This window comes from Delphinus delphis, chromosome 20, assembly GCF_949987515.2.
Source record: "Delphinus delphis chromosome 20, mDelDel1.2, whole genome shotgun sequence".
NCBI classification, from domain to species: domain Eukaryota; kingdom Metazoa; phylum Chordata; class Mammalia; order Artiodactyla; family Delphinidae; genus Delphinus; species Delphinus delphis.
The window spans coordinates 47,097,422-47,121,166 of NC_082702.1; the positions used below are offsets into that span (position 1 = coordinate 47,097,422).

Sequence of the window (23,745 nt, forward strand, 5' to 3'; positions counted from 1 at the left end):
CGGCAGAGGGAGAGCGGGCCTCCGGCCAGCAACTTTCCCGGATCCAGGAACTCTCCTACCAGCCGGCGGCCCCCGAGTCCGGTCCTTCCAGCCGCCCCCGGGGTGCGCAGGCTCTGGGATCCTCCGCAGTCCTGGCCTCTGGGAGCCCCGGCCAGGGCAGAAGGGGGGTTTTCCAGGACCTCGGACCCCGGCCCGGTCACGCCCCCGCGGAGGCTCCAGCGGCCCGTAGTTCCCAGGACCTGCAGGTCCGGCAGGAAATGCCACTCACTTAACTCTTTCCCGCCTGGGACCGCCCCGGGCGCGGGTAGAGCTGGGTCGCCTCCAAGCCGGTACGCGGACCTCGGCCGACACTCCCTGGCGCGCGGACGCCGCCCCGGCCACCGCGAGTGGACTCCGGGCCGCACTGGCTGCGCTGACCGCACTCACCAGGTAGTTCATCGTGTCGGGTCGGCCTGGGGCCCCGGCTCCCCGCAGGGCGCACAGCGAACTGCCCGCGCCGCGCGCTCTCGGATTCCCGAGAGCCCCGAAGCCGCCCGGGTCCTGGTCCGGCCGCTTCAGCCACCTCGCAGGCCACTGCCGCTGCCGCTGCCGCCGCCGCCGTCGCCGTACAGAGCCGGTCCCATCTCGCCCCGCCCGCCACCGCCGCCAAGGCCGGCGGGCCCAGCCCGGCTCCCGGCATGCCCGGTCGCGCGCGCCCATTGGCCGCTCGGGCTCCCCATGCAAATGAGCCGCCGGCTCGGGGGCGCGGCTGGCTGCGGGAGCGCGCGGGCACGCGCTGCCCAGTGGGACCGTCCACCACCCCCCACCCTTGCACCCGCGCTAGGCTCCAGGCGCCTCCCGGACACGCGGGATATCGCCTTTTCTCCGCACGCCCATCCCTGCCCTCCACCGTGGGCGAGAACGCGCCCCTCCTCAAAGGCCTAAGCCTTCTTCTTCTGGGAAGACTGCCGGAATTGCCCTCCTCCCCCGTGGCCGTTGCAGCCCCGGAGGCACCAGCTTCAAGTCTGCCTTCCCCGCCCACCAACCTGGGGCATTTCACGCGTGTCCATCCGGCAGTCCGACTCAGATCTGCATCTAGAGGGGCATGTCCCAGCTGGCAGAAAACTAATAATACGACCACCGCACTGACTCTGGTCAGGCCTTCGGTGTAAGAGCCCCAGGTTATGAAGACACAGCAAAGAAGCTGGGGACTGCGGCTGTCCCTGTAATCTAGGGAGAGTAGAACCGGAGCGCATCATGTTCTACCAGCCGTGCGCGGGAGGTTCCAGTGCACCCAGGGACAAGAAGCTTGCCATCTCCCACCTTCTCCTCGGAATTGAATTCAGTCTCCTCGAAGTGTCCCCCACTGTCTCGGTGCTGCTCTAGGAGATGTGCCCCTACCCCAATCCCTCCCTCAGTCAGCCCTGTCCAGGGCTAACGCCTGTGCCCCAACGACTCCTGTTTCAGCAACAGGGGGTAGGAGGGATGCTGATGAGAATGAGGGGGAAGGAAGAAGCACGACAGGGAAACTGAGTGGAGGGTGCCTTGGTTCTCCTGAGCTCCCGCTCCCTAGGGGGGCAAGTTGGTGACTGTCACCCCATGTAGCCAGCCAGAGTCCCTGAGCACAGTCCAGGTTTGCACAGTGGTCTGCAGAGAGATCTAGAATGGGACCTCTCCAGAACTAGACTGTCCCATTTGCTGAGTGTGTGGACACCATCAGGCAGCTCGAAATTCCAGGGAAGCATGGGGGCACACCCTGCAGAGAACCCTCGGGCACGGCCTATAAAATACATACAAGCCCACAGTGCACTCACAGGTGCCCCTCCACCTGACACCCAGGGATGGCCGACTCAGCCTCTCACCAGGTGTGCTACCTTGGCCGGGCCCTCTCCCATCTGTAAAAGGAAGGAGCTGGGCTAGGGAACCCCAAGTCTGGCTGGTCACAGGTCCCCTGGAGAGCTTGTCAAAAAACAGATTCCTGTTTTTTAGGAATCCCCTCCTAAAAAACCCCTCCCACAGGTCCCCTCCTCCAGAAATCCCGGGTGTGGGGGGAATCTGGACATCTGCATTTCCCCCAAAGTTTCTCGGGGAACCACTGGACAGAACTCCCAGCATAGGGTGTGGGTAAGGAGCAATGGGATTTGGACTCAGTGTGACCCAGAGTCCTCAAGAAGGAATGGGACAACTAGCTGCTACCCTCTGCCCTCCTCAAGACGGGACCTCCTGTAACCTTCAAAACAGCCCAGTTCTTCCACAGAAGAGCCAGCTCTCAGGGGAACACTACCTAGAGTATCCTCTCCTGCTTGTTCCCAAAGCTGTGCCCCAAAGTCAGAAAGGAAACTGCGGGCTCAGCCCCTCCGAAACCCTGCCCCTGCCCCTGTCCTCAGCCTGGCTGGCATTCCAGGTTCCAAGGAATCAGATCAGAACCAGCTGGGCTGTGTGTGAACATCTGTCCATGCTGGGAGCTGGAGGGAGTCCCTAGGTTTTCCCCGGGTCTCCACTCCGGTGGGGAGTGGGGTGGAGACCAGGCTTCACAGCCAGATGGCAGGAGGTCTCTGCAGGAATGGGCAGGGACGCAAAAGGGCTGGCCTTACTCGGTCCTAGCTGGCCTTGGGAGACAGGAGGAGGCTGCCTGGGAGGAGGAGGACCGGAGACCCTCCCTCTCTGGGGCTGGATTAAAGCAGCGCTGGGGGCGGGGTTGCTCCTGTGGGCGGGCAGGCGGGGGAGGAGAACCCAGCTCTGGCCCAGGCATTTCAAAAATTTGCTGCTTTTCCACTTAAACTCCCCGCCCCCCCCACCCAAGACTGTGCCTCCCAGAATGGCATTTCCGCTTTGGAATCAAGGCCCTAGGATCTGTGCCCCACTGTGCTGCAAGGGGAGTAGCTGGAGGGGGAGAGGAATGCCCCCTCCCAGGCCTGCCATGGGGGAGTGGGGGAGGGGCACCCACTGGGCAGGCTCTGGCTGGGGTGTATGGGGGAGCATACCCTCCCGGGCCGACTGCCAAGTGACACAGCCCCCAGGACAGCATACAGGCTGGCCCTGGGCCAAGGTCTCTATGACCACGTGCTCATTTCATGCCCGCAGTGATCCTGCAAAACAGCCTTCACGCATAGCCCCGTCTTCCAGAGGAAGAGGGTTGAGACCCAGTTTACTGCCCCTTGCCCCATCCCACAGACTTCAGCCACAGAAGGGAAAGAACTGGTGGCCACAGAAGGGACGGTGGGGATGCTAGAGTGCAGTCCACCCTGACTCCCCTGTGGCAGGCAACTTCAGGACAGGGCAGAAAGGGAATCAAGGGGCAGGGACACTCAGGAAAGCCAAGGACCCTGCCACACTCAGAGACCCCAAAGGACAGGCGTCTGAGACCCAAGCACCGCCCTCAAACACAACTGAGTTCAGAACTGGGGCCCAGGGACTTCCCTGCTGGTCCAGTGGTTAAGACTCACACAGGGACTCTGGCTCTCATCTGTCCGTTAAAGTGTCCACTGGGGTGAGGGCTGCTGCTGATCCTAGACCCTAAGTGGGGAGGCCCGGCTCCTACTCTCTGGGCTTTTGGGGTCTTATTCTCTAGGTCAGACCCACAACACAAAGAACTATTCTTGCTTTAGCCCCAACAATGTCTGTGGCAGCATTTATAACAGCAAACAAAGAGGGGGCATAACCTAAATGCCCAACTATAGGGGACTGGTTGGGCCACCAGAGCCTCTCAATGGAAGATTGTGCAGCTATTAAGATGGCCACTTTCAGAGACTAAAATCATGCAAGAAAATGCTGATGGGCAGTGAAAAGAGTGGGCTAAAATGGCTCGCACAGTGTGACTCAGACAGCCCCCTTCCCCTCCTAAAGCCTTGGTTTTCCCAGCAGCACAGAGGGTGGCTGGATGGGTCAGCTGATGGCCAGCTCGGGGAGCAGCAGCAGGAAAGGATTTCCTGAGGCCGGAGGTGAGTGCTGCCAGCCCAGGGACAGGAAGAAATGATGTATCTGTAGGGCTATGGGTGTTGACGCCTTACCCCTGGGCTGGCCACGCACACTGGCAAGCTCCAAGCCAGCCTGCAAGCCGGAGCCAGCCTGCCTGGGCAAGGGTGGAGGAACCCCTGTGGATGGCCTGGAGAAGAGGCCAGCCCGCTGCATCGAGAACCACTGTCACACAGGCCGGACACCCCACACACCCAGTGTCAGCCAGCCCTCACTGCCCTCCTGGGGACCAGGACAGAACTACCACCACCCAGAGGCTCAGAGAGGGGCAGTGCCTTGCCCAGGTCACACCTCCAGGAAGTGACAAAGCTACAAACTAAAAATGTAACCGTACCTGGCTACCCAGGGGTGTGCCCACAGAACAGCACCCCAGGTGATCTCAGACAGAGCAGAGTCTGCACGCTTAGGGCGGGCGTCAGAGCCATAAAGAGCTCTCCCGTCCTCCCCTGCTCTCCAAGGGCGGAGTACCATGGGGCAGTCTGTTTGTCACTGCAGTGGTGACTCGGACTGTGGGGGGGTGGGCTCTAGTCCCCAGCCTTCGAGTCCGTTTAGCATCGTCCCAGGCCAGTCCCCAGAGACCAGGGTACAAGGGCACAACCAGGACCGAAGGTGTGGGGACAGAGCCTAGGGGTGGCGGAGGGGGATAGATGGGCCTGGATCCCAGCAAATCCACTGCCCCCCACATTCCCGCAGCTCCCTCCCCTCTCGCTCTGGCTCTTTCAAGAACTGGGAACTGGAAAGAGCAACAGTCTCCCGATTCTTTTAATTGCTTTTCTAACTTGGAAATGAAAGAGCAGCAGGGGCACCTGCGGGGAGATGCCTGCTTCAGTGAGCGAGCAGCCCGGTTCACGAGGCTGGGGCACTTCCCAGGGGCTCTTTGTCCCAGCCCAGGGTGCTGCCCCCATGGCCTGAGTCCTCCCTTCTCTTCGAACCCCCTCCCCATGTGCCTCAGAGAAGCAAAAACCAGGCCCCACATGTGCATAATGAGAAGGCTGCCCTCCCGCATGGCACTGGGACACCACTCCCTGGGTCCTCACCCAGAGGCAGCCACCTCGGCACTGCCTGAGGGAGGACACGGGGGTGGGGGGAGGAAGGGCTGGGGACAAGACCCTGTCCTCAGACAGAAAGCTTAGCCGCTGGAGGCCCAGCTCAGGCTGACAGCCTGGGTGGGCAGGGCCCGGGGTGTGGTCAAGAAGCAGTCCCAGCCCGCAGTCTGCACCAGCCTCTCCCCATGGCAGCCAGCTCCAGCATGTCAGGGCAGGGAGAGGGGGCGACTTCACATGCCCTCTGCTGTCCCCCGAGCCTGCTTCCATAGCAGCACAGGTGCCCACACCCACAGAGACCCCCAGAGGGGCAGCAATGTTGGCCAGACATCAGCTGGGGTCAGGAGGACAGTGGAGTCACAGGAGGGACCCTGGGAGCTCTGGGGTCAGTGGGGTGGGAGTACAGGAAGGCGTGAAAACAAAGAGAGCACAGCTACAGCAGCCACCGAGGAAGTGTGGCTTTTTCTCCCTCCTCGAACCGCACTGGGGGCCTCCCACCTGAGCCTGCTCCAACCTACAGAGAAAGGCTCCATGTGCCCCAGGAGACCCAGGCCCAATCCTCACCCAGGTGTAGCCTACAAGGACAGGAGTAGAGTCCATTAAAGATTCCACCTGGCATGGGACCTCAGTGGTCACTGCATCTTTCAGAGCCTTGGTTAGTGCGTCTGCTAAACGTAACCACCGCCAGGAGCCCTGCCCACCACCAGGCCATGAGACTGCAGGCACGTGCAGGCGCAGTGCATGGCGGCACCTTGGTGTCAGCAGCACACTCACGCACCTCCCCTGCCCTGCCAAACACACTCTCTTGGGCCCACAGCTCATGCACAAGTGCACTCCAGTAAGCCCTCCCTGTCCGCCCAGCCGCTGCTCAAGGGCCCTGAGCTTCCCTAGCCCCTGAACCACACGAGGAACAAAACCTCAACCTCGTCTGAGATTCTGCAGCAAAAATCGTTCTGCAAAGCCCTGTTGCCCCCAGCTCCACCAGCCAACGCTGGGAGGTGGGCAGGGTCTCCCCTCAGCCAGGGGGAGTGGGGAGTGGCTGGGCCTATCACTACACATGCTATAGCACCCACTCCCTGCTGGGATAGGCTGCCAGGAAAACAAGTCGTGTCCTCAAGGAACTTACACTCCAGGGCGTGTGAGGGGGACAAACAGATAAACATGGGAGCGCCTGTGGGAGAACCAAGCAGACAGCAGAGAGCAGACTGGAGGCAGGGGCTACTTTATACAAGGTGCCTGGGGGCTCCTCTCTGATGAGGTAGCATTTGAGCAGATGTGTGAATCTTTTGCTAAGGTTCATTATGCAGAAAAAAATAACAGTAAAGGTTTGTAAGAACAGCACAGGCAGCCAATTCCCTCGGTGTGAAGAGCAGAGCACAGAGGTGTTAGGGAAGCAGGGAGTGGCTCTCAAGCAACCCCTCCCTGCTCTTAGCTTCTTGAGTGGTGCGGGTGTCCTGCTGGCTGGGGGCATCCAGAGTTAACTGGGAGCAGCCAGGAGTGTCTGCCTGGTGGGGTGTCTTGGCAGGCAGCCAGGGACAAAGTGCGGGGGGGGGGGGGGGGGGGACCGGGAATCTGTCCCGACCAGGGAGGGTGGAGGGATAGGGTCAGCTCCCAAGACAGGCTCCATCCTCTCCTAGAAGCCTCTCCCCACTAGGACCTCTGGTGGGCACAGAGTCCTGGGAAAAACACAGGTGACTCAAAAACCTAAGACGCTTCACCTCATGGCCAACCTGGGAAGAGGGAATTCAAACCCTGGATACCTGCGGAGGGCTGTGAACAAGAAGGCATGTGGTCACACCACTCTGACAATTGTGTAACTTTGGGGAATCCAGGATTTGGGGGCACAGACGACTCTCTGGGCATGCCTCAACGCACACATGATTGGATATCAGGTTTTATAAAATACTGAAATAGGGTATTACACCACCACTAACACTAGTACGTTCCAGTATTAAAAATACACAGCACAGAAAGACTAGAGACAGATATCCATCAGCAAGAGAATGGATAAGTACATAAATTCATAGTCAAAAGTGGAACACTCAGCAAAGCCACGAAAAGAGAACTACTGATACACACCATGTGGATGAAAATCTCAAAATCATTTTGCTGAATGAAAAAAGCCAGACCCCAAAGAGTATATACTATATGCTTCCACTTACATCAAGTTCAAGTTCAAGAACAGGCGAAACCATGCCATGATGAGAGAAATCAGAATGCTGGCCACCTTAGAAACTAACACAACACTGTAAATCAACTATATGCCAATAAAAATTAATTAAAAAAAAAGATCACAGGATAATCATAGCTTTTCCTTTAAAAAAAAAAAAAGAATGTTGACCACCTTACAGGGGGTAGGGCACACTTGACTGTGAAGGGGGTACTTGTGAATTTTCTGAGATGATGGAGAGGTTCCTTATCTTGATTTGATTGATGGTTACATGGGGTCTACATTAGTCAAAACTTATTCAGCTGTATTCCTAACATCTTTCAATTTCACTACATAGAAAATCTACCTCAGGGACTTCCCGGGTGGCGCAGTGGTTAAGAATCCACCTGTCACTGCTGGGTTTATGGGTTCAATCCCTGGTCTGGAAAGATCCCACATGCCACGGGGCAACCAAGCCCATGCGCCACAACTACTGAGCCCGCATGCCACAACTACTGAGCCTGCGCGCCCTAGAACCCGTGCTTCGCAACAAGAGAAGCCACCACAATGAGAAGTCTGCGCACTGCAACGAAGAGTAGTCCCCGCTCGCCGCAACTAGAGAGAGCCGCCCGCATGCAGCAATGAAGACCCAACACAGCCAAAAATAAATAAAATTTAAAAAAAAAAGAAAATCTACCTCAACAAGAGAGTCTCAACTGGTAAAAATAAAAAAAGCACAGAGGAAACAATACATAGCATTAGGAATACCAAAAAATAGGTACTGCAATCCTAAACCCACCGTGTTACCCTTTTTGCCCTGGCTGTCAGGGAGCTTCAAGTTAAATCTGCATGCCTACCTTCCCCATACAGTACATATTTCTGGATCTTTTGATGATCCCAGACTGTTTGTGTCTTTCACTATAATCTGCTTCAACTCCTTACTGGAACTCAGCAGGGTTTAAATAATAAATTAAAATTACTAAAAAGTTCCCTCAGCCTCTAATTCCCCTTAGAGAAGGGATTAACTTTAGAGCCACAACTTGTGACCACCTCTCCTGGCAGAGCAGGCATGCATCACCACATCCAAGGTCCCCAACCTGTCCCCAGGTCTTTTTCTTTTTTTCTTTTTTGGCCGGGCTGAGCAGCATGCAGGATCTTACCCCGACCAGGGACCAAACCCTGAGCCCCCTGCAGTGGGAGCGCAGAGTCCTAACCACTGGACTGCCAGGGAAGTCCCCCCTCCAGGTCTTTTTCTTGAAGAGAGGGAGACAAAGGCCCAGCAAACTGAAGAAAGCCAAAGAAACAACAGGGTTAGACTAGGATGCAATCAAAGCAAGCGGTTGTTATGAAGCCAAGTCAGAGGCTGGGGAGGCAAAGAAGAGCACAGAAAGGGCAGGAGACGGGAGGGCAGGTGCAGCTCAGGCCTCATGCCAGGCCATGGGAGGCGGGGGGTCACAAGCTGCCACCCTCACAGCCTTGCGGCCCACCTGCCTCACCCACAAGCTTGAGCCCCCTCCCTTAAAGTGCCAGGACCCACCTCCGGCGTGCTCTCCTTCCCACCCAGGACCCTGCCTGTTCCATGCTGGCCAGGCCACTGCTGACCACATCTGAAGTCAGGCTTGTACCCACCGATCCAACAGCTCCCAAAGCTGGCAGCCCTGCACCCGCTCCCGGGGGCCCTCAGGGCAGGGCATGCAGCTGGTCTGAGGCACAGTGGACCAGATGGTGGCCCCACTGGAGGCCACTCTATCTGTGGGGTGAGGACACGTACCTGTCCATCCAAGGCTCAAGAGGCAGGGGAGGGGCTGGGGTCATTCCACTGCTAAGGCCCTGGCCGGAACCGACCCTAAAGAGAAAGCTACTGGAGGCAGGCTGGATGGCGTGGAACATTATGGGGGCAGGGAGCTGATCTCTTCCCAAGCTGGTCGTGCCAGTGCCAGGAGTGGGTCTCGGCCACTGCACCAGTCAACAGTGGCAGGATGAAGATAATAACCTCAACAGCAGTAGCTGCTATGACTTATTAGCCTCTTAGTAAAAGCTTTCTGCAAACCTCACCAAGTTCTCATAAAACCCCAAGAGCTCAGTGCTGTTAACATCCCCATAACACAGAGGACACAGGCTCAGAGAGGTTCAGTAACTGGCTCAGACGAGCCAGCACCATTCACTCCGGAGCCCTTGCCCTCGACCCACCACAAATCCTCCCCACCCAGACTTAGCCTCTCTGGGAACCCACTCAGCCCCCAACAAGGCTTCCAGGACAGTGGCTGGGATGCAGGCTCTCTGCACAGGGACATAGACTCCTATATGGCGGTGGGCTCCTCGGTGCTCCCAGGGCCACTTCCTTGGCAGGTGGCCAGGATAGGCTGGAGAGAGAGGAATCAAGCAGGCCTGGTCCTGCCCTGAGGAGCCTAGCAGGCACCAGATAACCCCAAGGATGAATGCACTATCACAGATGGGAATCCTGGATGGCTTCCTGGCACGCTGCCCTCTGCCTGAGCGAGCGGGAGTGACGAGGTGAGCACGGCAGCGGCTGAAGACCTTCCTGCCGAGGGAGGGCCGGGCAGAGTCCAAGGCCAGCGGGAGGAGTGTGGCAGCAGGGGCGTGCCAGGGCCTTCGGAGACTGAACTGAGGACCTTGGACTTGGACACTGCCTCTTCCCACTGTCCTCTTTTGAGCCTGTTCTACCAGGCCCCAGCTGTCCATGGCCTGGCTGCCCAGGCCAGTGGTGAGCCCAGGGCAGAGCCTCCCAGCTCCCTGGCCAGCTCTCCAGTCACAGTGGTGGCTGGCACAGAGCCAGGCACAAAGGGCACCCTGGGACCGCTGGCAGAGGTTCGACCAGGTGCCACTCCTGCCCCGCCGATCTCCACTGACTGCTGCTGGGGCCCGCAGGGCTACAGCCCCGGGCGAGCTGCCTGGTCGCCCAGAGGCCCAGCTGCCTCATGTCCAGGGGTGCTGAAGGGGTTACCCAAACTCATGCTCAGAAAGCCACGAGCAGAGGGTCGCTCTCTCAGCAGCCTTGGCCTCTGTGGATGGCTCAACAGGCCACAGCCCCTACAATTAGAGAGGCCACACTCACTTTCTGGCTTTGGATCCTGCCAGACTTGGTGCCCACCCTGGCTCCGTCTCTCAGTGGCCAGGCGACCCTGGCAAGACTACAGGTCCTCCCCGAGCCCAGAGCCTGGCACACAGAATGCACTCAACACACGTCAGCACTTAGCTCCTTGAAAGGACCCATTCCTCACTTAATAAAGGAGCAGAGGAGGGGCTGGAATGGCTGTGCCCATTTCCCAGACAGGAAACAAGAGGCAGGAACAGAGAGCAGGCAGCTTCTCTACAAGCTGGAAGCTGGCTTCCTGCCTGACAGTGCCGGGGGGCAGTGTCACTCCAATGCCCACCAGGGGTCTGAAGGGGGTGGCACAGCCATCTTCCTTCCAAATGCTTCCTGCCTGCCCAGAGAGAAGAGACAGTCCTGGGTGCTGACCAGCCATACCCAAGACGAAGGCGGATGTCCGACAGCACCCAGGAAGTGCACCTCCAGGTGCTGTGTGAACTGTGCCTCAGCTCTGGGCAGAGGAAGAAGCACGAGGCAGGGAGTCAGGAGGACCCCATGTGCCTTCCCCTCTCTGGACCCCAGACCCCACGTGAGTCAAATGACAGAGGGAGACAAGCTGATCCCTGCAGGGCCCCCCAGCTCTAACACTCAGGAGGTCACTCCTGTCCCAACCTGGTTTGCCCCAGCCTCTTCTGTCACCGCCATCACCTCCCATCTCATTCTGAAGCATTTTATAATTGCTGTGGGCCAAAGTGCCTGCGTCAGCCCCATCCAGGAAAAGACTGCCCAAATGAAGGGGTATGCTTAAAACCCAAATGTGTCCGTGAGCACCACATGGGCGGTCACCATTCTGGGTTCGCAAAGCAGGGCTTGAGCAGGAGGCTGGCTGGCCTCACCACTCATCAGCACATGAAAGCAATTTTCTGAACATTTCATGGCTGCTCCCAAAATGAACTTCCTCTCCCAGTGCCACCAGTTCACACATTGCTCAGGGTCCCAGGAGACAGCCAGGGTGATCTGACAGGCCAGCACGTAGGGGGCAGAGGGTGAGAACCCCCCCACTCCCCTCTGCAGAATCTCCAAGGGCTGTGGCTGCAGATGGGAGGGTGGGAAGCGACGTGGAGCCGGCAGTGGTGTGTAGAGACGGAGCAGAGCTGGACTGCAGGTCTCCACAGCAAGTGTCCACAGCAGTGCCTGTCTGTCCAAATCACACCCAGAACCTGGCCCTCCCACCATCCCTCTCTTGTTACAGATGGGGCCACTGAGGCACAGAGCCCAGGAAGGCTGCCCAAAGTTCTATAAGGCAAGGGGTCTGGGTGCCATCCCAGACTCCAGATCCGCACCTCTGCTGTGATTGTGGAGGCCACACCAAATCAAGCGCAGACGTCCCAAACTTAGGCTGTCCAGCCTCTTATGTGGCCGGAGTCACATGCCCCATTCACTACTGCCCTGGAGACTCAGGTCCTCAAGCAGGCTCAGATGGCCCACCTCATCTCTCTGGTCAGTGCCCATAGGATCAGGGCAGGTTCCCCCAATGCCCCGAGCCAGAAGAGACCCAGAGCTTTGCAGGAAAGCAGGGCAGGAGAAGGGCTTGGCAGGCATTTTCTGTCTTCTTTCTTTCTAAAGATGAGGCAATTATGCTCTGAACCAGAACAGATGGGGGTGGGGACTTCACATCAGTACGGTCTGGAAGCCCTAATTTTTTCTTCAGTAACTCTGCATTACTGCTTCTGGAGGCGGGCAGGAGCTGGGATCTTTAATTCCATAATAACAATGCTTTGCACTTACACAGCATCTCTCCTCCAGTAATCTCCATACACTCTACAGTGGGTAATTAAAAGTCCACTTGCCCTGCCAGGAAGCCCCAGCTGTCTGCTTCACCGTAAGGACGGGGTCCCCCAAGTGACAAGCAGTTCCAGAAACAGGCCAGGGGACAGGCGCGCTGGGCCACTGCCCCTTCCTGTCAGAGGGAAAGCCCCTAACGCAGCAGAGAAACAATGGCTGGAGGCCACAGCTTTCCAGCAGAAGGTGCCCCTTCCGGGAAGGAAGGAAGCAGGGTGTCAGCCCCCACCTCAGTCTGTGCATCTGTAAAGCGGGCTAGGGTCTGTGCTTGAGGCTTGGTGACCAGCGGTGGCCAGGATCACTTGCCACCCTCAGGAGGTGGGACTCAGATGCCTCCAGTTGCCGGCCAAAGTGTGGAGCCCTGGGGGGCTGCCCAAGCCTGCCTGCTGGGCTAGGAGGAGTGGGTGTCGGGTGAGAAGAGAAGCCCCCATGGCTAGGAGGGAAGAAAAGGCTGGGCCCTGAACCCTTGGGGGTTCAGCCGCAGAGGTAAACTTCCCGGGAAAGTGAGTGCATCCGCCGGTTCTGGGGGGTAGGCGCAGATCTCCACCCCGCCAGGCTGCCCCGGGTGAAGGGTGTCTCGGTCTTGGGAGAGGTACAGACCGGGCTCCAGGCCTGGCCATCCCCGTGAGGTCCCTGAGCACAACAGGGCAGCTGTCCTAGGTGATTCCCAGGGGTACTACGCAGACCCCGCCCCCTCACCCAGCCCAACCATCCTGTAGGAGGCTTCCCGGGGAGCGGCAGAGACCTCTCCCCACTAGGCCTAGCCGTCCTGGTGGTGGAGGGATTCCTGGGGGACAGCACGGACCCCAGCCCGACCCGGCTCTCCAGGGAGAGGATGGAAAGAAAGGCGGAGGCGGAGAGGCCGGCTTCGCGGAGAAACCCCAGGCTGCCCCCATCCCCCGACGCGAGAAGGCCCAGGTGGGGTGACCCCCAGCCCGGAGCCCCGGCGGCATTAGGCCTGCAGCGGGCGGCGTGAGGTCGCGGTCCCGGCCGGCGGTCAGTACTCACCGGCACGGACATCTTGGCCGCCGCTCTCGGGGCCCGGGCGGGCAGCAGCGCCGGCAGGCTGCGGACGCCGGTCTGCCGCGCCGCTCAGAGCCCCCCGCGCGGGGTCCCGGCGCTCTCGGGGATCCCGACTGGCTCCTGCGATCTCCCGGCGGCCGGACTGTCCAGCCGCTCCAGCCCACGCCGCGCATGCGCCGCCCCGTGCCGCCCCTCCCCCTCCCGTCTCCTCCGCCCGGGGCCGCGTTAAAGGCGAGGACCCCGGACCCCGGCATTTTTCTGTCGGCCCAACGCGGCGACGAGGCTCGGCCTCCACCCTTTACCCGTCCTTCAGGGGCCACCTCGAGTCGCAGCATCTCCTGCGCGCCCGCTAGGTCTGGAGGCCAGAACCCCCCCACCCCCACCCCCACGTTGCCCAGCCCAGGGTGCTGGGCGCCTGCCCGGTGGTCTGGCTGGGCTCCCAATCTCTGTCTGAGGGCTACTGCAAGTCAGTGGAGCAGGGCTCCTAGAAACCCTTCCCACTCACCCAGCTGAAAGCCCAGCGACACCCCCGCCTCCCCCCCCCCCACCCCCGCCACCAAAACCCCACACACAGCTCTGCCCAGAGCTCCTCCGCCTGCTCTGCGCTCCCCTGACTGCCCCTCCCCGGGAACAGCCTGGCTGATCGTCAGGTCACCCTGACAGAGCTGGACGGGCTTTTAGGGAGGATCCTGTCTCCTGGTAACCCCCACTCAAGGGCCACCCATAACCAGGCCGTCCCTGCACCAGAGACCAGCCTTCAGACACTGGAAGACAGGCACTCCAGGGCCTGAGCCTTCTTTTCTCCGGGTTAAACCCCCGATTTCTTCAGCTCTTCCACATCTGACATGGTGTCCAAGCACTGTGCACATACCTGTGCATCCTAATTGCCCCGCCCCCTGCCAGGTAGGCCTTGCTGTTCCCATGTTACATAGAACAGATTGAGGCTCTGAGACCCCTCGGCTACCAGAAGGCAGTACCAAGGGTCTGACCACTTTGTTATGCTGCCCATCACATACAAACTGTCCCTGCTTCCTGGGGGCCTTTCCTGGGCTAGAGGGGGCAGGCAGGGCCACAGCAAACAGAGGGGAGTCTGGGGTGACAGCTGCCACCCACTCAAAGGGCTCTCTGTGTTTGTCTGGCAGGCAGCCCTGCCCGTGCCCACTTGCCTGCATCCAGCTGGCACAGGGTCTCCTGAGCTGGGAGCAGCAGTTCAGCCTAGTGCCCAGGCTCCAGGCCACACATGCCCGCTGTCTCAGACGTCCCTCCTCTGCCACCCTCTCCCCCTACCACACTGAGCCTTCCTCCTGGAGCCCAGGCTCCAACCCTCCTTTCTCTCCTACTTCGTCTGGATTCTTTTTTTTTTTTTTTTTTAAGGTGTTGTGGGTAGGAGTTTATTAATTAATTAATTTATTTTTGCTGTGTTGGGTCTTCATTTCTGTGCGGGGGCTTTCTCTAGTTGTGGCAAGCGGGGGCCACTCTTCATCGCGGTGCGCGGGCCTCTCACTATCGTGGCCTCTTGTTGTGGAGCACAGGCTCCAGACACTCAGGCTCAGTAGTTGTGGCGCACGGGCCTAGTTGCTCCGCGGCACGTGGGATCCTCCCAGACCAGGGCTCAAACCCGTGTCCCCTGCATTAGCAGGCAGATTCTCAACCACTGCGCCACCAGGGAAGCCCCGTCTGGATTCTTATCGCCCACTGCTCCTGTCTTCTCTCCCATCGGCCCCATCTCTCAGTGCCCAGGCCAGAGCTGGGTGAGCAGTGGGGAAGGACTCCTTCCACACTCCTGGATATAGGGAAACGGGAACCCAACAGAGGGGTGTGGTTGGGGCCACAACCTCCAAACCATCAGTCCTTGCCTCCAACTGACCCCCAACGACTGCTTACTCGGGAAGGCCATCTCTAACTCATCCCTTAGCGCAGGAGGAGGGATGGCTCAGCCAGACCCTCACTCACTCTGAGGCAGGGACCCAGGGCCTTCGGTGTGGGGTTGGGGGCAGCCAGAGGAGCCCCGTCAGGGCACTGAGCATCCTCCCCAGCACGACCAGGTGTCTGTGAAAAAACAGCGGATGCTCCTCCCTTACCGTCACCAAACATCCCCCACTGCCCAGCAGGCAAATGATCCCAGGATGACTCACTCAGTCCTGCAAAAAACAGGCTCTGGGCACCTCAGGACTAGCAATTACACCACAAGTAACAGCTGGGCTGCCTGAGCAGGCACCAGCACCCTGAGAGGGTCCTTGAGGGCTACCAGGGCCCCAGGGAGACAGGGTTTATTGTTGCACCTGGCACTGGGAGGGAAGGGCATTTGGACATGGCCACAGAGTAAATCTGGGCGGAGACAAGCTTCATACCCAGTTCTCCAGACACCCAAACCCAGCCTCTATCCCCTGGGCTTTGCCAGAGGAGCCCCTGGCCGAGGAGAGTGCAGTGAGCCTTTGGAGGCGCCTGCAGGCAATGTGTAATAGTCCTACATTAGCAGGTTGCTTCGGTCACTGTTGATGAGCCAACATTGATACATCCTTATTAACTACTGTCCACACTCTATTCAGATATCCTTAGTTTTCCCTCTGTCCTTTTCCTGTTCCAGGATCCCATCCCGAATCCCACATTACATGTAGTCGTCATGTCTTCTTGTCAGGTTACTCTGCTATAAAGTGACTCTTTTTTCCTCCAGCTTTCTACAATGTACCTTTTGAAGAAGTGAGGAGTTATGTTCCACCTCCTTGAGGATAGAGTATCTATATCAATTATTTGGATTTATTCTGTATGGGAAATTTGTCTCTTCTCCTTCACTTATTTATTTATTCTATCATTTATATCAGTATGAATTCATGGGTATTTATTTTATAATTTGAATTATATTACTTTATTTTCTTGCTCAAATAGTTCCTGCTTCGGCTGTTTGAGTTCTTTCAGTTGGCGAATCAGATTTTTCAAGTGAATCTAGAAATCAAGATTTTTTATAAAATCTCTAGGTTTTGAAACATTGACTGTGTAAGCCAGTGCTTCTACAGGCCAACCCTGGCAGCTCTAGGCCCTGGGGTCAGATCACCTGCTTTGAACCCTGCTCCTCTGCTTGCAGCTGAATGATCTTGTTCCTGTGAGTTAACCTGCCTGGGGCTCAGTTTCCTTATCTGTGAAATGGGAGGATAATATCCTCTGGGTGGTTGAGAGGACTCTGTTGAATGGCTCAGGTAAAGTTCAGGGCACTGGACCTGACACAGAATTCTTATTAAACAGCAGGGACCACCATGACCACAGGCATGAGCAACTCCCTGTGGAGGGCAAGAACTGAGTTTGTTTTGGGGAGGCCTAGAAGGAGACTTCAGGGTTGGAGGTGGCCAGCAGGACTCTGTGAGCCCTGGAGTGGATGAGAAGGGAAACTACCCACCCCAAGCCTGGTTTTCAACATGAGAGTCGAACTCTGCTACTCTGTAGTAATACAATACTGACAGGTGGTGTATGCACAGGCAGCTGTCCTATCTTACTCATGCTAAAGTGTGAATGACTACCTCTCTCCAGGAGGGCAAGTCAGACTGGCAAAGAAAGAGGCTCAGCTTAGTGGAGTGGATGGGGACCTCACTGGCCTGCCAGGCAAGACCCTGGGGTTCAGTCCTGGCACCACCTCACACTTATCCTATGACCTTAAGCAAGTCCAGTTTCCAACATCCTTGAGGATAATTTCACAGTCTGGTCAAGGGTGGGCCCTGGGGGCTGGGGCACCTCCTTTTCTGTCCCCCATGCACAGAACCTTGGGTATGCTTTGCCTGGAAGGCCTCTGGTTAAGGGAGAGGGTGATGTTCAGGTCATCAGGCTGCTAGGCACAGAGGGACACCCTCATTCCTTAGACAATGAGGTTTCAAGGCCTGGTAGCAGGAGGGAGATGTATTAGTTCCTTATTGCTGCTGTAACAAATTACTCCAGGACTTCCCTGGTGGCGCAGTGGTTAAGAATCCTCCTGCCAATGCAGGGGTCACGGGTTCGAGCCCTGGTCCAGGAAGATCCCACATGCTGCAGAGCGACTAAGCTGGTGCACCACAACTACTGAGCCTGCGCTCTAGAGCCTGTGAGCCACAACTACTGAGCCCGCACTCCACAACAAGAGAAGCCACTGCAATGAGAAGCACGTGCACCACAACGAAGACTAGTCCCTGCTCTCCACAACTAGAGAGAAAGCCCACGCACTGCAACGAAGACCCAACACAGCCATTAAAAAAAAAAAAAAAAAATACCCCAAACGTAGTGGCTAAACAACATGAATTTATTACCCTACAGTTCTTGAGGTCAGAAGTCCAAAATGGGTTGGCAGGGCTGCATTCCTTCTGGAGGCTCTGAGGAGAATCGTTTCCTTGCCCTTTTCACCTTCTTGCGGTTTCACCTGCATTCCTCGGCTTGTGGCCCTGCATCACTCCAACCTCTGCTTCCATCATCACATCACATCTCCTTCTCCTGACTCCCTCTTATAAGAAGCCTGTGATTACGTTGGGCCCACTCAAGTAATCCAGGAAAATCTCTGCATCTCAAGATCATTAATTTAATCACACCTGCAAGGCACCTTTTGCCTTGTAAGGTAACCTAGTCATAAATTCTGGGGATTCAGATGTGTATGGGGGGGACCCTGGGCCCCCCAAAGCTACTCCCCCACTGGGCACTAAAGCCTAAACTTCCGCCATGGCTGCATTTGGCCAGCCCGGGAATCCTCTCACTCAGTTTAAGAGACATCTCTCATTGTTCACGGGAACAGCTATAGGTGATGTGTGGCTCCAGCATACAGTCTGGCAAAAACCCCTAACAGGCAGGGACCCTTTGACTCAGCAATGCCACGAACTTATCCTAAAAAAATACACTCACAAGTAGCCAAAGATACACGTGCAAGGATGTGACTTGTAGCTTTCCTTATGATCAGGAAAACATGGGAACAACTTACAAGTTCAGTAATAGGCACTAGTGAAACAATTCACGCAACATTCCCAGGACAGAATTCAATCTTGGGCTCCACCACAAATGATACGGAATGACATGAAAACACGTTTACAATATACTGTAAAGCAAGGAAAAATAGGCTTCCAAATAATAGGTATAGATGGATCCTATTTTCATAAAAAATCACATATTTATATTTATGTCATATGTTTGCACTGGGAAAAGTGTGGAAGGATAGATACCAAATATCAGCTGTGGTTATCTTGGGGAAGGGGTAGGATTTTTTTCACCATTGTGTCATATTTAGGGAAGGCCTATTCAGTGCTTGGTACTCTACGGATTAATAAGTAGAGCTTTTTCTGTCTTTACAGATTAAAATTTCACAGGAGACTAGTTTGTTTGCTGTTTGGAGAAAAAGAGGGAGTTTTGGTTAACTAAAATTATTTCCTCTATTTTCTAATGTTTCTTGAGTGAACATTCATTATTTGTGCAACCCTTTTTTTTTTATAGTAAACACTTTTTTAAATTGTGGTAAAACATACATAACATTAAATTTACTGTTTTAACTATTTTTAAGTGTACAATTCAGTGGCAAGAAGTACATTCGCAGTGACCTGTAACCATTACTACTACCCATTTCCAGAACTTTCTCATCTCAAGCAGCTCTGCACCCATTAAACAATAACTCCCCTGCCTTCCTCCCAGCCACAGCAACCACCATGCTTTCTGTCTCTATGAATTTGCCTATTCTAGTCCCTCACATAAGTGCAATCATACAATATTGATCCTTCTGGGTCTGGCTTATTGCACTTAGCAAAACGTTTTCAAGTGTTAAGTTTGGTTTTTTTTTAAATATAAAAACACCTTTTTTTTTTTTTTTTTTTTTTTGCGGTACGCGGGCCTCTCACTGTTGTGGCCTCTCCCATTGCGGAGCACAGGCTCTGGACGCGCAGGCTCAGCGGCCATGGCTCACGGGCCCAGCCGCTCCGAGGCATGTGGGATCTTCCCAGACCAGGGCACGAACTCATGTCCCCTGCATCGGCAGGTGGACCCTCAACCACTGCGCCACCAGGGAGGGGAAAATGCAATCGCCGAGTTCTAGGAAATACAAAGCCACCCTGAACAGGTTCCCATGCAGTCCCATCGCCTCTGAGGAGGCAGGAGACAGAGGGGAAGGGACTCACAGGTCCCCAGCAGCAGACAGCTGAGCTGGGAGACCCGCAGCCCCACCCCAGCCCCAGGGCCCTGGCTGCTGGCCTCCTGGTCTCCTAGGATGTTTGTAAACACCCAGGGACCAGAGCCCCTTCCAGGAACAGGCCTGTGTTCTCAGTGCCCGTGACAAGTGGAATTTCACTCTCCACTGGAAACAATCCCCAGGGCATTGTGTTTCTGAACCCAGGGATGAAGCCGCCCGGCTGAATAGTATACATTCTCTAAATTATTAAACAGCTGCTGCCACACTGGGGTCACCAGTGCGAGTCCCCAGAGCAGCAGCTCGGTTCTCAGCGCGGCAGGCACACCAGGCCCCCACGCCCATCACTGCTGTGCTGTCCGGAGGCCAAGGGTCTGCACCAGGGGCACTGAGAAAGTCTCCCTGCTCCCAGGGAGCGAGGCTGACTCTCATGGAAACGAAAGGAACGCACTGTAGGGAGGGAGGTCTGTACTTTGGCCAGAACTGGACTCCCTATCACCTCTGACGTCCAGTGGCAGGGCGGGGCAGCCAGGTCTGGGTACCAGGCTGGCTGTGTGAACTTCAGCACAGCATCTATACTCTCTAAGCATGTTTTCATCCCAGTCTGTCAAATGGGGATTAATAAAGTGGAGCCCCGTCCCTATTTTATTCTTGTGACCAGCCCCTCTCCCCCGCCAGAGTCATGCAGTGCCGTGGCCTTGATTCAAAAGTCCTGGAAGGACTGGGATGTCAGGCTGGGCTAGAAGGGCTGGTGTGACTCCCAGTTACAGCAGTTATACGCTGTTGCTGTCAGAATCGCTGACTTGAGTCTCTCCACCCTCCACCTACCAGCTTGCCTTGCTGGGCCCCAGCTTTCTACTTCTCAGGCTCTCCTGAGGCAGGAGCCGCTGCTCCTCCCTGGAGGCCCAAACCTTTCCCTGTTCAGGAAGGCGCCCCAGGGGAGAGGAAGAGGCTTCACGAAGGCACCACAGAGTTGCAGCTAGGACCTCGGTCTTCTGAGACAGCCCATGACAGAATGTACTGTAAAGAGGGGTGAGGGTGGGAAAGCTCCCTCTGTGAACGGACGCAGGCTCACTTCTTTATTCTCTGGCCTCTGGGCCTATTGGTTTAGGGTGGGTGTTGAATACACTAAATGCCATGACTCAGCTTGGAAAGAGGCCAGGGCAGCTGCCCCAGAGGCTTTGAACGTCGTGGGGTGTTGTTCTTGCGGCCAGCGTCTCAGGCTCTCCAGAAGGATGTAACTTTTGGCCTTAAGTGGTTTCCTCGTAGATAATCCCTTCACCCATCTCCACGGTAGGAGTCTTCACCAACCCTGAGGCCTATGGTGACCTAAGCCCAGCTCATCCCAGGAGGTCCGGGGTCTTGCTGTAACTGACAGCAGGGGCCAGTTCTCATCTGCAAGCACAGAAGCCAGGCCAGCTCTGGCTCTCACACGGTTCCATCCTTGATGGCTCCCCTTTGTCTAAGGATGCACTGAATGGAGCGGATGCCACCAAGTCCAGTCTGGCTGTGCTGCTTCGTAACTGTCAACCCTCATCTTATAGAGAGCAAAAGCGAGGCCGCAAGCAGCCGCCCAAATTACAAAGGAGAGAGGGGTGCCAGAATTGACGCTTGAGGTCTGAACCACAAGTCTGGAATCCCGTGAGCAGGTCTGACTGCCCAAGTCAGGGCTGACGTGGGAGACGTGGAGGACACACAAAGGGGCAACTGACATGAGAAAGGGGATGGGCAAGCCATGGAAAGGCTTAGAAGAGGAGCCCTTGTTAGGAAAGATGAAGACCGACCGAGAGGGGATGAGATGGGAGGCTAGGTGGTTGTGAATGATAATTTAAGACGAATGTAGACCAAACCTCAGAACGAAAATGTTACCAAACCTCAGAACGACTTGGGAAGCATGAGAGAAGTGAAGTGAAGCCCCACCTCTAACTGAACAAAACTCACTTACCCTGAGCAGGGAGAGGATAAATGGATTCAGAAAACATTTAGAGGGACTCACAGATTAATGTGATGTTAATCACACAGGTTAAATACCATAGGTTAAAAAAATACAAAACAGATTAATCCAGGTTTAGATGAATCAAGGGGCATTGGGGCATATTCCTGCTGCTTTAGGGCTCTCCAGAGAAGAAGAACCAGTAGGACACAGACAGGCTGAGGGTTCTGCTGTCTGCAGGCTGGAGACCCTGGGGAGCTGACAGTGTAAGTCCCAGTCCAAGCCTGCAGGCATGAGTGCAGATGGACAGGAGGAAATGGGTGTCTGAGCTTAAAGAGAGAGCAGATTCGCCCTTCCTCCAACTTTTGTTCTATTCAGGCCCTCAGTGGGTTGGATGATGCCTATCGACATTGGTGACTATGATCTTCTTCTCAGTCTACCCATTCGAATGCTGTTTCTAGAAAACCCCTTACAGACATGTTTTACCAGCTACCTGGGCATCCCTTAGCCCAGTCAAGTTTACACAAAAAATTAACCATCACACCTGCCCCGTCCAACTGCTTCTTCCAGAGACAGAGCCCTGGGCTGGTACTGCAGAAGATGCTAGTAGGTCTCAGGGATGACCTAGTCCAGTCTTCTCCATGGGTGGCGTTCTCCTCCTACTTCCGGACATGTCTCCCCCAAAGCACTGGGCTCTGTGTTCAGAGACAGGCAGACAGGGCTTCCTTGCTGAATCTTGTCTTCTCAGAGGGTTTACACAGGAAGAGGGGCACAACCGCCCTGCTGGATGGAGGAAGACCCTTTTGGGAGGTAACTGGGCATTATATTTCAAGGCCTTGAAAATGTCACCTTCCCTGACATGACAATTCCACTTGTAGCAGTGATCTGGAAATGATCAGGGATGCAGGTCCAGATCTCAGGACTAGGCAGTTCACCACAGCATCATGTATAATGACAAAAAGTGGGTAACCTTAGTGGCCAATGGTTGAGGACTGATGAAACAAACTGTGGTACAAGCATGTAATGGTACATTATGCAGCCGTTAAAAATCGTTTTCTCAAAGAATGTTTGAATAAATGGGGATGTGCTCATAGTACATACCATAGGTTAAAAAAAGAATACAAAACTACATACACCAGTGCGGTCCAACAGAATTCTGTGCTGATGGAAACGTTCAATATCTGCACTTTCCAGTAGTGTAGTCCCTGGTCACGTGACTGCTGAGCAGTTGAAATCTTTGGCTAGTGTGACCAAAGAACTGAATTATGAATTCTAATGAATTTAAAATTTAAATCAAAATATCCACATGTGGTTACTAGCTTCTGTATTGAGCTTCACGGGTAGAGTATAATTCCAGTAGTGTTAAGAAAAGCTATGTAGGGCTTCCCTGGTGGCGCAGTGGTTGAGAGTCCGCCTGCCGATGCAGGGGACACGGGTTCGTGCCCCAGTCCAGGAAGAGCCCACATGCCACGGAGCGGCTGGGCCAGTGAGCCATGGCCGCTGAGCCTGCGCGTCCGGAGCCTGTGCTCCACAACGGGAGAGGCCACAACAGTGAGAGGCCCGCGTACCACAAAAAAAAAAAAAAAAAAAAAAGAAAAACTGTAAAAACATAGGGAAATAGACTGAAAGTATCCCAAAATGAACACAGCAGTTTTCTTCGTTAGTAAGACTATGGGAGATTTAAGTTTTAATTTTTCTGCTTCCAAATTTTCCAACAATGAATGGTTGCCTTCGATAATCAGAAGAAAAAAGAGGTACATCAGGAGGGGAAAGAGAGAGGTCAAGCCCCGTGCAGACAAAGCTCCCACTGGCAGGAAGGCCTCGCACTGGCCCAGTTGGCCTGGGAGCTGGGGCCATCTGCCTCGTGCAGGGCTGATTTGACAGAAGTGGTGTGCCTCTGGTGACTTGGGTCTTCTCCAAGCTGCCGGGCAACCTCGCTGACACACTAGACGCTCGGCTTAGCCGGGGTGAGCATGTGTGCGCGCGCACATGGGTCCTGCCATCTGTTGCCAACCTGGCAGCTGAGTGTTGCCTCTTCAGACGTGTTTGCTGGGACTTGGGTGGATTTTGTTGTGTGAATTTCTCGCTTGTTTCCCAGGCCTTACTTCAGCTGCTTCTCCAAGTTACTGATGACTTTAAGGGGCTTCCCTGCAAAGGCCTCTGAAGGTAGGAGAAAGTTCCTGCAGGTGGGTCTCAGCAGATGTCAGGGAGGAAACCTGGGCTTACTCATTATGGTTTGCTGGTGCGTCAGGAATTCAGGAGTCTGAATTATTTGAAGTGGTAAGAATAAAGGAAATGGAATTTTCCTAAATACATAGCTGGAGGCTTTTACATTTTTTTCTAGGTAGGGAGGCCATAAGCAGCGGTTCTCAAACTTCAGAGTGCATAAAATCATGGGGTTGCCTGTTCAAAATGCAGATTCCGGGCTTCCCTGGTGGCGCAGTGGTTGGGAGTCCGCCTGCCGATGCAGGGGACACGGGTTCGTGCCCCAGTCCGGGAAGATCCCGCATACCGCGGAGCGGCTGGACCCGTGAGCCGTGGCCACTCGGCCTGCCCGTCTGGAGCCTGTGCTCCGTGGCGGGAGAGGCCACAACAGTGAAAGGCCCGTGTACCGCAAAAAAACCAAAACAAAAC

General features: G+C 55.7%; 1 protein-coding gene across 4 annotated transcripts in view; it reads right to left on the minus strand.

The window, feature by feature from the left end:
- Positions 1-13,246, minus strand: part of BCAR1 (BCAR1 scaffold protein, Cas family member) — a 35,464-nt gene extending 22,218 nt beyond the window's left edge. The window contains exon 1 of one of the 4 annotated variants that reach the window (XM_060000140.1): positions 427-549. In XM_060000140.1, the coding sequence (XP_059856123.1) occupies positions 427-438 (12 nt within the window). In that variant the 5' untranslated portion in view covers positions 439-549. Of the gene's footprint in view, positions 1-268; positions 399-426; positions 638-13,048 lie in introns of those variants that run through there. The other 3 variants (XM_060000138.1, XM_060000137.1, XM_060000139.1) reach the window with 3 other exon arrangements.
- Between the last annotated feature and the right edge of the window lie 10,499 nt (positions 13,247-23,745).